This window comes from Rhinolophus sinicus, chromosome 8 (assembly GCF_057876585.1).
Source record: "Rhinolophus sinicus isolate RSI-liver-muscle chromosome 8, RSI-T2T, whole genome shotgun sequence".
NCBI lineage: Eukaryota > Metazoa > Chordata > Mammalia > Chiroptera > Rhinolophidae > Rhinolophus > Rhinolophus sinicus.
This window is the reverse complement of record NC_142508.1, coordinates 77357223-77373931: the sequence shown is the minus strand read 5'-3', so window position 1 is coordinate 77373931 and position 16709 is coordinate 77357223. Positions and strand designations below refer to the sequence as shown.

General features: G+C 52.4%; 2 protein-coding genes across 13 annotated transcripts in view; one reads left to right on the top strand and one right to left on the bottom strand.

The window, feature by feature from the left end:
* Window positions 1-5760: 5760 nt before the first annotated feature.
* On the bottom strand, window positions 5761-14043 carry SNX20 (sorting nexin 20). Of its 6 annotated transcripts, XM_019732365.3 has the most exons (6): window positions 13890-14043; window positions 12882-13008; window positions 11935-11960; window positions 10601-10745; window positions 8985-9136; window positions 5761-7753 (listed from the first exon to the last, which is right to left on the bottom strand). In XM_019732365.3, exons 4-6 carry the CDS (start codon window positions 10734-10736, stop codon window positions 7085-7087), a joined length of 957 nt encoding a protein of 318 aa, XP_019587924.3. In that variant the 5' UTR covers window positions 10737-10745; window positions 11935-11960; window positions 12882-13008; window positions 13890-14043; the 3' UTR covers window positions 5761-7084. The 6 variants fall into 6 exon arrangements, with proteins under 6 accessions (XP_019587924.3, XP_019587923.3, XP_019587927.3 ...); XM_019732364.3 differs by lacking the exon at window positions 11935-11960; XM_019732368.3 differs by lacking the exon at window positions 12882-13008 and having other exon boundaries at window positions 13890-14040.
* The window catches only part of NOD2 (nucleotide binding oligomerization domain containing 2), a 42991-nt gene continuing 35351 nt past the window's right edge, over window positions 9070-16709 (top strand). For 6 of the 7 annotated variants that reach the window (XM_074314907.2, XM_019732356.3, XM_074314902.2 and 3 more), the window contains exon 1: window positions 15293-15521. The gene's annotated coding sequence lies outside the window, so the exon portion shown is untranslated. Of the gene's footprint in view, window positions 9171-15292; window positions 15522-16709 lie in introns of those variants that run through there. The other variant, XM_074314909.2, reaches the window with a different exon arrangement.

Genomic DNA, 16709 nt, shown 5'->3' with positions numbered 1-16709 from the left:
ATGTTGGGTCCTCACAGAGCAGTGTATGTCGAGCTTCCGTAGACGTGCCAAATGGTTTTCCTAAGTGGTTGCACCAGTTCACACTCTAACAAGCAAGGTATCCTCTGCTGTTTCTTTTTCCTCCCACTCTCTCCCCCTCTTCCTTCTTTGCAACCCACGGCTTACCAAAGTCTCTGGATGGGGCCCAGGGCATTGAATGGTGAAAAAGAAGTCCAGCTGTGCAGCCCCTGGGAGCCCTCCACCCTCCCCCAGTTCAGGAGGTAAGTGGGTGGGAAGCACCCAGAACCATCTAGGTTCTCAAAAAGTTGGAGGAAGGGTCTGGACAGGAGCACAGCACTCAAAGCCTCCCTCCTGGAAAGCGCTGCGGCAGGGGCTCTGGCCCCCCACTGGAAAAGGGCCTCTCCCCCCATATTGAGGGAGGCGTAACCAAGCACCGCCCCCCAAAAGCCAGCCGGTCACAGCGGGCGCGGCCCCTGGGCGGGTCCTGCTCCTGGAGGCTCCGCACACCGCCCTTAGGCGCCCTGTTTTGTTAGGAGGTGCGGGTTTCACTCGCTCCCTTCTGATGGGCTTGAGGAGGTAGGTGGAGGGGGCGGTGGCGAGGAGGCCTCCTTCCGCCTCTTGGGGCCTCTGGGCTGCGGAAAGAGGACGAGGATGCAGAAACCGAGGAGGGGAGGTCCTGAACCCCAGTTGTGGGTTGCCCGGGACCCCAACTAACAGTGGTGGTGGCGGGGTAGGGGTGGGGGGAGGCTAAGGAGACAGCGACGCATGAGCAATTTCCCAGCAAAACTCTTTCTTTCTAGCATTATTTTAGACCCCTTTGAACGGTTTTTAGTCTTACTTTTTAGGGAAATGCTCAATTCCGGTCCAGTTTCATTCCTTTGCTCCAGCGCAGCCGGCAAAGCTTTCAGAGCCGCCAGTGCGGCAGCGCCATCTGCTGGCCGCTTTTTTGATTGCAGGATTAGATCCTCCCTAGGTGCTGGCTCCTTCCAGAAGTACTGGGTTAAAAAAAGGAAAAAGAAACAACTTTATAAACTTAAGTACCATAGAAATGACCACTAAGCCTCTGAAAAAAAGTCCATACTCATGAGGAAAAAGGATATGCACGTTAAACCATGGATATGACTTCTCATCCATCACATTGAAAATAGTAGTTTTAAAATGCAAACATCCAGTGTTATGGAAGTTTCAAGGAAATGGGCATCTCATACTTAGTTGGTGGAGTGAGTTAGTACAGTCTCTCTGGAGAGAGAGAAATTAATATTATCAAAATCATTAAACGTGTTTCATTATGATTCAGAAATATCACTGTTACAGAGTGCCTTAAGAGTGCACAAATCCAAAACAGACATTGGGTCAAGGCGTTTGCTGCTTTGTTGCCTGTAATAAGGAAAATCTGGAACATTACAAAACGGTTAAAACAACTAGGGCGCTTACATTAAGATACAATGAAACCATTAACAATGACACCGAAGAATATTCTATGTTACAGGGTAACACTCATGATATATAGATAAAATGGAATCATACTTTAATTTTTCATACTCTAATGGTGGATACATGTTAATGGTGGATACATGTATCTGAACCCATCGGATGGACAACACCAAGGGTGAATCCTCATGTAAACTGTGGACCCTGCATGAGAAACCATGTCAGTGTGGTTTCATCAGTGGTAACAAATGTACCGCTCTGGTGGGGGTGCTGATAATGGGAGAAGCTGTGCATGTGGGGGGGAAGAGGGTACATGGGAAATCTCTACACCTTTTTCTTAATTTTGCTATGAACCTAAAACTCTAAAAAATAAAGTCTATTCAATTTGCAAAGCAGATTATGAAACAGTACATTAAGACCTATTTCTGCTGCAGGCTGGGCGAGCTAGGTGTGGTTGCTGCTCTGTGGGGCGCGGGTCTGCCCTGCCTGAGCTTCTTGGGAAAGGACGGGGTGTTGTTTCCTGCATATCCTACAGAGGAAAGCTTTGCAAGAGCCCTGGAGGGTTCTCTGGGGTTGCTGAGAAGGGAGCATGTGAGCCTGGAGCTGCTACAGCCATCCTGTCCCCAGGAGGAGGGGGAGAAGGCAAAGCTGAGGAAAGCGGAACTGATACAGAGAAAATGAAAGTGAGAAAGAGAGCGAGGTGGATGAGTCTTTGGATCCAACTTGGCTTTAAGCAAGACTTTTCTGATAATAAAGTCCTCCCTTGTCAGATGAACCCGACTTTCTATCACTTGTATCCAAAAGGGTCTATGTGCCCTAAACGCAGGCTGTCCAACCCTACGCTTTGCAATGAGCCCGGTATTGGAGATGGGCGATGGCACAGACGTGGCTCACCAGGCGTCTGTCAGCACCTGGAAGCTTCCTCTCAGTGGGCACAGCCAGCGTAGGGGCTGCCTCCTTTCTGGGCCTGGGCCTGGCTCTGTGTCCCCAGGGACAGAGGACGTTGCTGCGTCAGGGCTGTGTTTCTGCTTTCCTTCTGCCTAAAACTCTCCCCTTCCCACGCTGCTGGGGCCACCAGCTTAGCCTCCCCTGTAACTCCCTTAAACACCCCCTCCCCTGAGGAGCCTCCCCTGACCATCTGGCTGAGGGAGACCATTGTGCCTCAGCTTCTGTTTGCTCTGTGAGTGGCTCCCTTCTAACATCACCTCAATGAGGGCAGAGATCAGGTCTGTCCTGTTTGCTGCTGTGTCCTCAGCTGTTTGCAGGAGCACCATTAATCGTTGCTTACTGGGAAAACGAGGACATGCACAGATGGGTGGATAAAGCTGGTGAGAGGCCCTATTCCGGTGCTGACTGGGAGGATGGGGCTCTGTGCCGGGCCTTGGGGGGAGAGGCACTTTCCTGCTCTTAACAGGAGGGACAGTGACAGTAACTAGAAGACATGCCACAGGTTCAGGCTTTGGCCAACCGAGAACTCTCCCTCCATTTGGGGGTCTTACTTGATATCAGGTAAGATAGCTACTCTGTGCCACAGTCGACAGGAGAGCGGAGCTGCAGCCTGGGTACCACCTGCCAATTGTGTTGAAAGCCCATGATGTCAATCAAAGGCAAACCCAGGCCCATGGCTGAAGGGCTAGAGAGCAAGCCGAGTTGAATATAAGGTTTGGGGACCAGGAGACCAGGGCCAGAGGCAGGGAGGGAGACCCCACGTGGTAGTGATGACACACAGACATCAGGTGATCCAGGCCATAGGATTAGAAACTTCCTTTCCCAGTGTTTTCCAGTCCTTCTGAAAAAAAAACTCAAAGAGAAGTCTCAGCTTGGTGATAACAAATCTCTAACACTTGTCTCTGTCCCTCTCTTTTCATAAGGACCTCTGGCAGCCTCACGTTCAAGGCCTGCCTCAAAGGCCTGTGAGGCTGATCAGGGATCGGTTTCATTGCGTTTATTTTTACAGCTACCTTCTAACCATAGTAAGTGATTCTGATTTTCCATTTAGGGCTGTAATAGGAAGTTTCTTTTTCAAATATATTTCCATGAGTAAAAGGAGACTACTAGAAGGAAATGGCAAGGATGATGGAACAGGTGGTGACGTTGTTGGGCATGGGAGGGAGGAGTGGGACTGAGCAGGAAGGAGGGTTCTGGAAGGATGGCCACCCTGTAGTTGCTGCATGAAGGACAGGAAATGTGTGGAGGAGCCCAGGAGGGGCTGGCTGAGGACACATGTGAGGCCGCTCTCCCAACAGGTAGAACTGGACCTGGTTTTGCTGTTGCAAGGCAGAGCTGCAGCTACGGGAAAGTCACAGAGCTAAGGGTGCCTAGGTATTGGGGTGCCTAGGTATTGGGAGCTGGAGCCCCCCCGAGCTGAGCCTCCTGGCTGGACAGGCTACCAGCCTCTGCCCTGGCCTTAGTTCTGACCCTGCGCCCCCAGGTCTGGCTGGGCCCTTGGAATTCCAGCCTGGGATTATTCTGTTTGGTGTGGGCCCCCCCCAGTTCTGGTCCTGGAGTTGCCCTGTCTGACTATGTGACCTTAAGTGAGTCACCTTTCCAGGCCTCAGTTTCCCCACTTGTAAATAGACAAGGGAAATGCCCTGTAAGGGCCCCTAGGATGGGAAGACCAGCCCTCTCCTCCTGTTCCCTCAGCGTGGGGCTCAGTGAGGAAGCACAAGCTTGGGGTCACTCTGGCCCACGCTGAATACCCTGCTCTGCCCATTGTTGGCTGTGTGACCTTGGGCAAGTCACTTGACCTCTCAGGGTGTCTGTGTCCTGTCTGTTACATGGGATAAGGGTCTCCCAAGCAGAGCTGGATGGGCAGTGATGAGGGGAGTCCTGGGCACACAGTAGGGCTCCGAGAGTGCTGGGCATTCTGGTTCTTAGAGCTCAGACTGTCACTGTCAGTGTCATTTTTCCCATCCTGGCTTGAGGGGGGTGGGTGGTGGTGCCTGCCAGCGTCCCAGGCACAGGATGCCTAGTCTGGTCCAGCGGGACCACAGGGCTCGGTGTTACACTGGCAGGAGGGAGCAGCTGCTGGAGCCTTCATCTGAAGGAGCTTCCAGGCTCGGGGGGAGTGCCCAGAGTGGTTGCCAGGTGTGGGTGAGGCTGGCGTGGTGCTCCCACCTGCAGCTCCCTGGGCCTGGGCAGAGAGAAGACGGGTGGGGAGGAGCCTGACAGCAGACGGCCCCGGCTCTGTGGGTGATGCTCACCAAGCCACCCTCACGTCGGTTAAACACAGAGCTTCTCAAACTGACCCTCACAGGAATCACCTGTGAAGGAAGAGGAGGGAGTCTTGTTACCAGGCAGATTCTGATCCAGCAGGTCTGGGGGAGGGCCTGAAATTCGGCATCTCTAACAGGTGGTGCTGCTGCTCCTGGTTGCCAGTGGGCCACGGGGAAAGCTTCCTGGAGGAGGGGGCTTGAGGAATGGAAGGACTTGTTCTAGGAACCCAAGAGATGAATGGGTCTCTGACTTCTGCAGCAAATGGGAGCTGCCAGGAGGAGATGGCCGTCGGGGGCCATCCCAGGCCATCAGACACCTGCAGTGGATGAAGACTGTGTGTGTGGCCACGGAAGCACTGGTGGGCCCAGGTCTGAAGACCTGGGAGGGCAGCATGGAGTGTCCCCAGGAAGACGCAAGGTGGGAGCCCCGATGCCGCCCTTTGCGGGCAGTCTCTTTTCAGGATGTTAGAATAATTCCATTCCCTGTACATGATGTGGGGAGCCAGCCCCGCCTTATGGGTCCTGATGGGGAATGCCCCAATATGATTTTGTAGGTCCCTTCTACGCTGTATAGGTTTTTTAAAAAAATTCTCTCTACCACACACATACACCATATATGTGTGATTTTGAGATGCACATTTCCCCCCCATTTTAGCACCTCTGTACTCAGTGGCCTCTTATCCTCTCTGCTGGCGTGGGCAGATGTTGACTTCCTTTGGAGAGAGTCTGCTTTTGTCGTGCCAGGTAACCGGAACCCCTCCAGCTGAGACCATTTGGCCATGACCTCTCTGTTTGAAGTATTTTGACCCACGCTGTGTGTGCTCAGACCCCAAACCTCGCAGTTCAAGTGCTCGCAGGAGATTCCCCACTGTCCACCCTGCCCCCAGTTTCATTCACGTGTTTCCTCTCTGTCCTCCACACAGCAGGATTATTTCACGCTGACCCTTACGTGGGGGAGGGCTAACTCTTTGCTTGTTGCCCAAATCTCCTATGAAACTCCCCATGTTGAGCATTTTTTCATTCTTAGTGAATATTTGATGAGTCTTACAATAGTTGACAGCATTTTATATGACCAAATAACTTGTAAAATCAGTATGAGCTTCACCGTTACAAATAGAGTTGTAGCACTTTTATTTTCCCGTTCAACACTAATTTTCAAGGAGCCCACTATTTCCCACTTGAAGAGTACTTCCCCGGAAGCAAATGGAGAGACTTGAGGACTCTCTTTGTCCCAGGGCGTCAGCCTGTTTCTAACTTCTGGGGGAGCCTGATGTGCAGCCACAAGGTGTCGCTGTTGAACACACTCTGGTGCGGTTTAGTGAATGCTTGTCCTCAGGCGCCGGTGATCCCTTGGCTGAGCCAGCTCCCCGCACAGGCAAACATGGAGCCTCACGTTAAGGTTCCCAAGTCACAGCCTCTTCAGTACCCCCTGCTAAGTTCAGCCCAATGGTTTGGGTCTTCAGAGACTTCCAGCCTCAAATACATATTGGGCCCAAACCAGCCTGTACCATCTGCTTCAGGCTTGGTGTGGAACCCAGGTCATAGGGCCAGACCCCACTTCACTTTGGGGACTTTGGTGTCCCTTCCTGACAGCAGATTTCAGTCAGTGTTACCCCAATCCATCAGAGAGCTTCCAAGAAATTGTGACTCAAATCGGGACGTGTTGAGCCTTCAATCTCTTTTCTGCCCAGAGGTCTCGCTGAGTATTTTCTCCCACCTCCCTTCAGGGCTATGTCTACACAGCTCAGGGAGGCCATTCAAGGGACAGTTGCCTTATACATGAAAATCTACCCCTAGGCAATGAGTTATAGCATCTGAACTCGAGAAATTGTTGGCAACTGCCCTTGTAAAAAATACCTTGTATCATAGACTCTTATGACATGATTGCTTCTAGCCCAAGGATGACAGACATCCCACCCCAGGGGCAAAGATAGCTTTGAGGAGTAGGCAGTGAGCTTTGTTTTTTTTGAGTTGGGTCTACATGCTAAGAGGGAAGCCACAATACTTAGGATAATCAATGGGAATAGTTGCCGTTTGCTTAGGGAGCAACTTGGAGGGGGAAGGAGCAGAGAGAAGGCCCTGGGACAGCTGGAGAGAGCTGTTTGCTGTATCCATAGTGTGCTGTGGAAACCTTTCCTCCAGTGACCTACAAAAACATTGGTGAGATGAATCTTAGGCTCCAGTGTGTTGGCAGCTGGGTTTGTGGTTTTGAGATGAAGTGGGTCTGGCATCTAAGGGACGTAAGACACAGGCAGGGGCCCAAGGATGCCTGGGAGCATCCCTGTTCAACACGGATGGGGAAATGGAGGGCCCGAGAAGGAGCTTGTCCCAGGTGACCGATAAATTAGAGCCCAGAGTGGCTCTTCCCACCCAAAATGAATCCCAAACAGCCTTCAGAGCAACAGCGATCCCACATCTGGCTCGCCTGCCAGAGCAGCTCAGCACAGATATTCCCGGACCGTCAGTTCCTTCAGGGTGAAGCCCCGGGAGGTGGGCTTCCGGAGCTGGCACTCCTCCAGTTTCTCCTGCAGCGACACGAAGTCCTTGCCCAGTGAGTAGGCCAGGCGGATCATGGCGTCCAGCAGGGGGACATAGTAACAATGTCCCTCCCGGGCCCCCAGGCACTCGAGGGCCCTCTGGCCGGCGGCGAAGGCCTCCAGGGGGCGCTCGAGCTCCCGGTGGCACACCAGCGTGGCGCAGAGGGCCGGGACCATCAGCACCCGCCAGTGGGCTGTCAGCTTCTCCAGCAGGGGCAACACGTGCACCAGGATGTCCAGGGCCTTGGTGTACTGCCCCGCCCGCAGGCAGCCGAAGGCCTCCTTCAGCTCGGGCCGCGTCAGGAAGTCGATGAAGTCGCGGGACCGGCGGATGCAGCGGATGGCGTACAGCAGGCTCAGGTACTCCTTGAAGGCCAGCTTGCGCTCAGAGATCATCTCCTGGGTGAAGTTCCCCATCAGGCGCTTCTTGGGGAAGGCGACATCTTCGATCTCCTCCCCGAACGACTTCAGGAGTTTTTTCTGGAGCCTCTCAAAGTCTGAATAGCGCCGTTCTAGGATGGCTTTGCTGCTGTCAAAACTCCCTGTCTGGATGACGACGATTTGGTACATCTGCGGTGCAGACAGAGAGAGAGACAGCCTTTGACTACATCCTAACGGAGGGTTTGAACTGACAGAGCGAGCCCGGCAAGTAAAAATAATGATGAGCATAATTTACAGCACACCCTGAAAATGGGTTGTTGTTATATGCAATTCTGTTTTAAATTGCCATCGGCATCGCTGAGCTGTAAAAGTGGATGACAAGAGTCAACCCAAGAGTAACAAGCACGGTGACAAGAAGGCATCTCCGGGGGGAAAAGGAGCACAGGAAGGAGCCAGGCAGGGCCCCCCTCCCCCCGGGGCGCTCTTGGCTTTACACCATCAAAACTGGGCCTCAGGTTCCTGAAGGGGGGGCCTGGGTTAGATCTGTGTTTCCCCAAATGTTCCACACTTGGGAGATGGTTTACGTGTTATACTGGCAGCAATGTTTTATAGTAAGAAAAGTATTCCTTTTCAGTTCTCTTTCAAGAGAATAGTCATTCAGGGTGCAGGCTGCCTGGGTTATAATTCCAGCCCCAGCACGGTCGAGCTGTGTGGTTGTAGGTAGGTTATTTAACCTCTGTGCACCTCGCTTTTCTCGTCCATAAAATGAGGGCAGTAATAGAGCCTACCTTACTGGGTGAGGAGTAAATGAGTTCATGCACTAAAACCACCAAATGCAGTCAGTACTCAGTGTCAGCTACTGTGATAATTTCAGCCCTAAGAAAGGTGGAGTGTCTAGCGTTTCCCCCACTACGGGCTGCAATTCCATTGTAACAGAGACAGCCCCCAAGCACAGGGCTTTTGCACCAGTGACCAGTTAGAATTTAACGGTTCTTAGCTTTCCTTGTGTTTACTTTTATGATCACCTTTTCTTATGCCATGTGGTACTGGTTTCCATTTAAGGTATTTTTCTTTGAAACTATTAAGTTAGTGTTTTTTGTTTGTTTTTTAAGTGATCCAATGGAAAGGAAAAGATTAGGTAAATAATAAGTGATACAGGGACATGGCAAAAACGGAGAAGAAGGGATACAGATGACTAATACTGGCTATCATGGGATGAAACTGGGCTACTTCCTCCATAGTACCTAGCACAACGCTGAGCGGGAAATCTTGCTTTTTGACTGTTTTCCCCAGAAGAACTCTGTGAGTTAAAGTTTGTGAACCCATTTCATGGTTGGGAAAGCTGAGGCCCTACAGAACTTGCCCAGGGCCCAGAAGGAGGCAGTGCGAGATGTGTCGTCATTTCCTGATCGCAGCTTACCACGAACTTGGAGGCTGTCCCCTCCTCGATGCGGGCCGAGGCAACCTCAAAGAGCAGTTTGATGGGCTTCCAGCAGCACTTCTCGTTTCTCCAGTACTCCTGCAGCTCCCGCGTGGTCATGCTGGAGTTGGGGCTCGGACTGCTGTCGGCATCTGCAAGGACAGCAGCTTTGAGGACTTGCACCAGGTTAGTGCACTTGGGGGTCAAGGGCCTGGGGAGATGGCTGGGTCTGTTTGGGATGGGACATCATAACCCAGAAGAGCTGTGAATACCCCCTCCCCCAGCCCACCATTTATAGGCTCCGCTCGGCATCGGTCTTGCCCGGTACCCAACCTGGCTGGATCCATCCTGACACTGACAACCTGCAATACCCCATCATCCCTAAGTGATTTCAGTTGTGAAATGCAGTGTGTTTGTGTCGTGTTGTCTGCTTTTGGCCTACAAGTTGGCCATTGTGAAACCCCATGCTCCTGACAAGCAGGGACGATGGCTTGCTCTTGTCTGCACTGCCTACAACACTGATTCCAGGGCTGTCTGTCATGGGGCCTCCTGAGCTTGCTCAGTGGGTGGTAGCAGGAGCTGTGAGGGTGCTGGGCTCCAGGCTCAGCCTGGCTGGCGCCTCCCTACCCTCTCACCTCATGGCCCACAGTCCATGCTTTTTCTTGTACATGCCACTCCTTCTGCCTTTGGGGCAATCCTCCTCGTCCCTGCCTGGAAAACTAACACAGTGTTTCTTAAAACTCACTTGAGCCCTGGGCCATTCTGAGAATCCTGGGAGAGATTAGAGTCCTTCCCCACCAGAAATGCACAAGTCATCGTGCATTTATTTCAAGGGATATGGATCCCAGGCCCTTCTCCAATGTGTCCTTCAAGACCCAGCCCTCAAGTCACTTCAACTGCCCCTTGGCATTAGAATAAGAGCCACCCACCTTGTCCCTGTAGCCTTCCTTTTCTGTGGCATCTCTAAACTTGAAGGCCAGCACGGTAATTGATGTGTCCCTGTTTCCCAAGAGCCCTGCACAGCGCAAGGGACAGAGCATGGGTTCAATGGGCACATCTAGAATGATTGTGACAGTGAGTCGATGACTGAGTGGAGATTTGCTCCAGGAGATGGCGCTAGAGCAGATGCCTTGGCACTCACTGCTCTGGACCGTCCCACTGGCTTCCTCTGACTCTGGCCCCGAGGTCCTTCGAGGGTCCTAGCAGCGTGTTGTAGGGAACCCCTCAGCCGATAAAGGATGGGACTGGTGGGTCATAGCCTGGTCTCCTTCTCAGATGGGATAACTCTGAGGGATGTCCCATACAGGGCCCAGGGCAGCCCGTGGGGACAGAACCCCAGTTGTCCACAGTGGTAGTCTGTTCATCCTTTCCCTGGGTGGCTTCCTGCCCTTCCTTTCCTCGCTTTCCCACTGCCCTGCCATTCCTCCTGAGATCGTCTCGCAGATAAACCACTTGCCCCCAATCCCTGTGTCGGTGTTTACTTTGGGATAACCCAAGCTATGAGAGCTGCACCACCTGCACCACCATCCTGTGCCATCTGCTGAAGTACCCACACGTGTATTTCAAATCACTTCAAACCTCTGTTCTCCCGACCAAGCCCCACGCCTCAAGCACACCTGAGTCCTCTTCAGGTCCTGGATGTGGGAGGTCTGGGCCAGTGGCTGACACCTCCCCCTTGGTCTTGGTCCCTGCAGTGCACGGGGCTACAGGTCCTGTCCATCCAGGGCTCCCAGGGTGCTCGGCACTTGCCATGCTCCAAGGCTGTCAGGGGGACAAGAGAGGACAGTGACCGCCCACTCATGGTGGGCTTTCCGGTGGGTCCTGGGATGCCTGGGACCCACGCCATAGTCCCCACTGCTGAGCCCCCCACTGACCACCTAGCCGTCTGCCCAACTGCCAGATGCTAAACCGGGGTCTGGCCCTTTGCTGCACTGGTCCATCCGAGGCTGAGCAGATCTTTCTTTCACTGTTAGGATCCTCATATTATTGAGTTGCTCTGAATTTTCAATATGCTGACGTGAAGCAAAGGTGATGGCTTTAGTGGTTCCTTGGGAGGAAGACGCTGGCTTGTCCAGAAAACCGTCCCCACACTTCATTTTCTATGACGTGTCAGTGGACACTCCATGTCCAGAGCAGGGATACTGGTATCTAGCTTTCCCATCTCTCTCTTTTTCTCATTGAGCAAACATTTGCTGATGGCTTCTTAAAACCACTTCATATGCACCTCGGTCCTTCACATCCACAGTCTACTTAACATCTATCACACTCCCAGTAGCAGATGAGGAAACTGAGGGTTAGCCCAAGGTCACACATGGATGGTGAGTGTGCCCAGCGAGCAAAACCAAATGCTTGGGACAAATGCCACACTATACACGCAACACTCACTGTCTCATTTCAGATCTCCATTTTATGATAAAGGAACTGAGACCTAGGGTTGCCCACGATCAAGCTCGTTGGTGGTGGACAGGACACAAGAGCAAACTGGCCTGACTTCAGAAGCCTCTCGACCCTGCTCAGGGGAGGGCAGGCAGCAGGAGTCCTGGGGTTCAGTTTCTAGAGTAACTCTGTCTGTGACCCAGATAAGTGAACAAGGTGACTTGGTACCTGGTGAGTTACTTAATTTCTCTGTGCCTCAGTTTCCTGTAAAAGGGACATAATGATAGAACCCAGCTTTACGAGGCTGGTGTCCCATGTGAAGTGACAGCTCAGGGCCCCGCACACACCAGGCACAGTAAAGTAGCCCCTCTTGTTATCTGACCCATGATAAATGCTTTGAGAAATATTTGAGAGATGAATGACTCTAAATCAAGGGGTAAGTTGGAATAGAATTTTAAATGTCTGAGACAAATTAGAAAAAGGGACCATTAAAACATTAGCTCAAATGGAACAAGTAGCTGGGGTACCACTTAGGCACAGACATTCAAAACAAGAAGGGCACAAGCGACCTTACCTCCTTCTTAACAGGATCTGCGGGAGCTGCAAGTAGAACACAGGAGTGGAGCTGGGACTTGAACTCTGGCCTGCCTGCTCCCTGTGCTGCCCGTGGCCTAGACAGTCCCATCTATGTCCCTGGGTGTGGCCAGAGCCTGTCCGCATTCCAGGGGTGAGGGCCACCTGGAGCTGGCCTGGCCTGGGGAGGGGTGAGGTCAGCTGGGGCCAGGAACCCATGCTTCTGTGGGGCAGCTCTTGCTGTGTCTGGTGAAAGGAACCCTGTGGCATTCTCCAGGTGACTCCATGCAGTTGTCCAGTGGGTGGCTCTCAGGGACCCTCCATCTAACCTCCCCTTATACGGATGGGAAACTGAGGCAGGGGCAGGGCTGTCTCAGGGCTGCACATGCTTCGGCATACTAGAGCTTGCCTACCTAGTTTATCTCTCGCTCATCTCCCCTTGAGGAGTCTTACCTTCTGTCCCAACCACCCGTGAGTCTATAGGCAAGTTATTTAGTATCTGCAGGCCTTGGTTTCTCCATCTGAGAAGTCTGTCCTGCTGGCAAGATGATGGGTGGCTAGGGTGGGTTCCTTATTTTGTGGTAGGTGCCCAGGCAAGACAGAGAGGTGCCTACATGCTCTCTTATCTAATGGATTCCTGGTAACACGGATTCTTGAGGCCCAATGTTTCCTGTGAGCGCTCCTAGGTTCCTGCCTCAGTTGGTTCATCTGTAAAATGGGTGATGGTGAGTGGCACTGGCCTCAGTGGTCCAAGCCCTTCCAGCCCTGCTGTCCTGATCAGGCAGCTGGTGCCAGGTCAGAAGCAGGGCGCTGTTTGCCTGGAGACCCTGTGAGACTCCAGGAATGATGGCCTTGGCTGGACGTTTTAGTAAAGACTTGGGAAAGCTGAGCATGAACCCAGGGCTGAGACTAAAAATCAAATCCAGCAAACACAGCCAGTGCCCTTACCTTTCCTTTTATGAGATGGGCTGGCAGTCACCCATTAAAGGGCAATAGGAAGGAAAAATTTGAGTGTTGCAGAATCGACACAGTCTTAGGCAGCTTCCCGTTCCTCACTTGGCCTCAGTGTCCTCATCTGTGAAATGGGGAAAGCAGTCCTATCACTGCAAAAGCTCTTTGGGGACAGCTGCACATGGGGATCTGGGGGCCATTCCCTCCCCTCTCCACACCTTGTATCGCAGAGATTCCAGACTTTACAACCAAATACTGCAAGTGCTGGTGCTGTTGGTTTGGGGGCCTGTCCTTGACCCAGGAGGCAGGATATCTTCCCAGCCCCCTCCACCCTCCATGTGCAGTCATTCTGCTCCTTCACCCCCTGGCGCCCTGAGGCTCACTCCTTCCTCCAAGGGCTGCCTGCCATGTCCAGTCCTTCTGATGGGCACACAGGGCTGCCTCCGGAGCCCATGCTGCCTTTCTGAGGCGACTCAAGAGGACTGTCCACTGTGGGGAGACCCCAGTGGAGTAAAATAAAGCACCCTGACCCGACCTGGAGGTCAGAAGATCTTAGATGGGCACACTCCCAAATGTGAGAGTGCATCAGAATCTTCTGGGGGGAGGGGAATTGAAAAAAGCACATTTTCTGGCTCCCAACATCAGAGAGTGCCATCTACCTGGTCTGGAGGCGGGCCCTGGCCTCTGCGTTTTGCACAAGCCCCCAGGACTAATCCTGACACAGGGGTTCCCTGGCACCACTTTTTAAGAAACACAAGTGTGGTTCCCCAGGTTCAAGAGGGGCTGCAGAAGCAGTGGTGCTTCAAAAAGATTTGAGGCGATGGGGGGTTGAGGAGCTGCTCCCTGCTCTGCCCCAATTTGCTAAGAGGAGCCCCAGTACAGCGGCTGTCACCAACCCTCCTCTGGCCCACCCTTCCCCCAACAGGTACTGAGAGTGGGTCGAGGAGACCAGGGCTCAGGCCACAGGTGGGCAGATGCCCACTAAGCTTGGGATCAAACACTGACCTCTGACCTGAGGCTTCTGGGCCTGTGGGCATCCAGGGGTCCTGGAGGCGTGTCACATGGTCCCCTTCAGCTCTGTTTTAAGCTCCGGGGAGCAGTCGAGTGATTGCTGTTTCTCTAAGTTCCCCATTTGAAAACAGGAAGTAGGCTGTGTGACCTGCTCCTGGTCGCCCCAGCCCATTGGTTGGTGAAAGATGGTATATTGAACCCAAGTGACAAACAGCTTGAGGCTGCCTGGCAGGGCTATGCAGGGCGGGGCAGAACCCACAGTCCCAAGGGACCCAGCTGGGCTTGGCTGTCCCTCAGAGTCCTTGACTATCTGGCATTTGGACATTAGGTCTCAAAGGTCTGCAATGTTCATTACCATATCCTGTGAGCTAGACCTAACAGGGGCCATCATGACCTATAAACAGATGGGGAAACTGAGGCTAGGAGCACGAAGCTGGTGGGACCAGAACTAGTGTGGGTTGTGGAGGGAGGTGGGTGCCTCCCACTAGGTGCCTTTCTCTGGGCAAAGCTGCAGGCTCCTGACAGTGAGCACCAGAGAAGCCACACCTCCGGGCAGTGATGTGATTCATGGCCACCAGTGTCGTGGCTTTGGGGGCAGGAGGTGGGCACAGATAAACAGTAGAACCTCAGAAGTCCACCATGTCTCTTCCAGCTGGTCCCACTCTCCCCATTAGAAGTGACCACAGTCCTGCTTCTGAAGGGGTCACTTCCTTGCTTTTCTTCATAATTTTACCGCCTATGAATAGTCCCCAAAACAATGGAGTTTCATTTTACTCATTTTTGTATTTTCTACGAGCTGAAGCACACACACGGTTTTCTTATGCTTTGGGATCTTGTTGTTTTCATTCAACATTTATATGAATAAGAGTCATCTATTTTTTTTGTGTGTAGCTGGAGTTTTTTCATTTTTATTGTTGTATGCCTCCATTATTTGAATACATCATTATTTATACTATTTCTCTTTTTTTCATCTGTTGGTGCCCATTTGGGTTATTTCCGGTTTGGGCCATCATGATCAATGCTGCTGGGCGCTCTCTTACACGTGTACACAAGTACACAGGTTTATTTGAGGTGAAAATGAGTCCGAATCACCGCCCCTGTACTAGATTGTGGCAAACCGTTTTCCTGAGTGGCTGTGTCACTTTGCATCCCCACTGGCAGTGCCTGAGTCCTAGATGCTGACACTTGACGTGGCCAGTATCTTTTATCTGAGCCATTTTAATGGGTGTGCAGTGATATCTCGTCATGGTTTTCAGTTGCATTTCCCTCACGACTAGTGATGCTGAGTGTCTTTTCATGGGCTTGTTGCCATCTTTATATCCTCATTGGTGAGGTGTCTGTTCAAGTCCAGTGCTCCTTATTTGACTGGGTTATTTTCTTAACGGTCTGTCGGTGTTCTTTATGTATTCATTGGGGTATATGTACCTCTCAGTCTCCTCGCTGTACCTCTCTTTCTTAATGGAGTATTTTGATGAATAGAAGCTGCCAGCTTCAAAGTGTGCAACCATGTCAATGTTGTCCTTCACAGCCAGTGTCACACCTCCAGGTCCTGGGGATTTCTCCTTGATTGTTTTTTTATCGTTACTTCTGCAACTTCACACAGGCCATGGTGAGGCTTAAGATGAGGTAAGATGGGCAGAGTGCTTGGAGCGATGCTGGCAGACAGTAAGCACTGTACAAGTGCTGGCAATTCTGATTAATTAAAAACCTTTCAGTTTGCTTGTCTCATCCGGGGCTATCATGCACTGCAAGTAGACCGTTGTATATGGTGTGAGGTAGGGGTGCAAAGCTTTATCCCCCCCATGTTTACCTCCTGGCTTTGTTTATTGGAATGGCCGTCTGCTGCTGTGCAGTGTGCCGTCACTGCTACAGACAGAATATCCACACATGTCAGGGTCTGTTTAGCTCAACGGGGTGGCCCTGAAGCATGCTGCTGGCCTGCTAGCCGGTGAGCCCCTTGAGTTCAGGGGCCTTATCTCATTCTTCTGTGGCTGTACTGCCCTGCAGGTGGCCTGGTGTAGTGAGGGGACATGGGCTCTGTGTGGAGAGAGGCTGGAACTCTGTCTCCCCTCCTTTCTTTGGGGCCCACCCTGCAGCTTTCCAATTTTCTCCCTCACTATCTTCCTGGGCCTGGAATCTTCAAGATGCCAGGGGCAGACACAGAGCCCTTTTTGTCAGCCCTCAGAACTTCTGACCCAGCCACCAGCCACCATCAGGGAGAGCGTGTGGAAGCCACTGCTTCGTGTTCTGGGGGCAAGGGACGCTCTTTGGAAAGCCCCGGACACACACGGGTGTCTGGCCTGTGAAGGAAGAACCTAGCTGGAGCAGAGTTACTGGAAGACGCCATGTTTACGCACCTGCCCAGTGCTGGCTTTTCTCCTTAGCACAGAGCTCTAGTAGGACAGGCAAGGCCTCACTGTCATTGTGGAGGGGACATAGGAGTGGGCAGCCCCCCACTGTAGTACTGGAACCACTGTAGATGGTGAAGAGGGGCCACCAAGGGGTCCTGGGGAGACAGGAAAGGAAATGCTGGCATCTCGGAGTGTCGGTGTCTCTTCTAGAATTCAAACTCTTCTGGAATTCAAATGGCCTGGACCCTGCGGTGGCATCTCACTGCATTTGGAGCAAAGTCAGAGCCCCACCTGAGGCTCCCTGGTCTGCTGCTGGCTCCCCTCCTACCTTGTTTGGCACCCCTTCCAGCATCACTTATGCACAGCAGCCATCCAGGCTGCTTTCTGTCCTTAGACGTGCCTCACAGGCTTTGCCCTCGCAGTTCCTTCCGCCAGCAATGCCCTTCCCATGGTTCCTTCCACA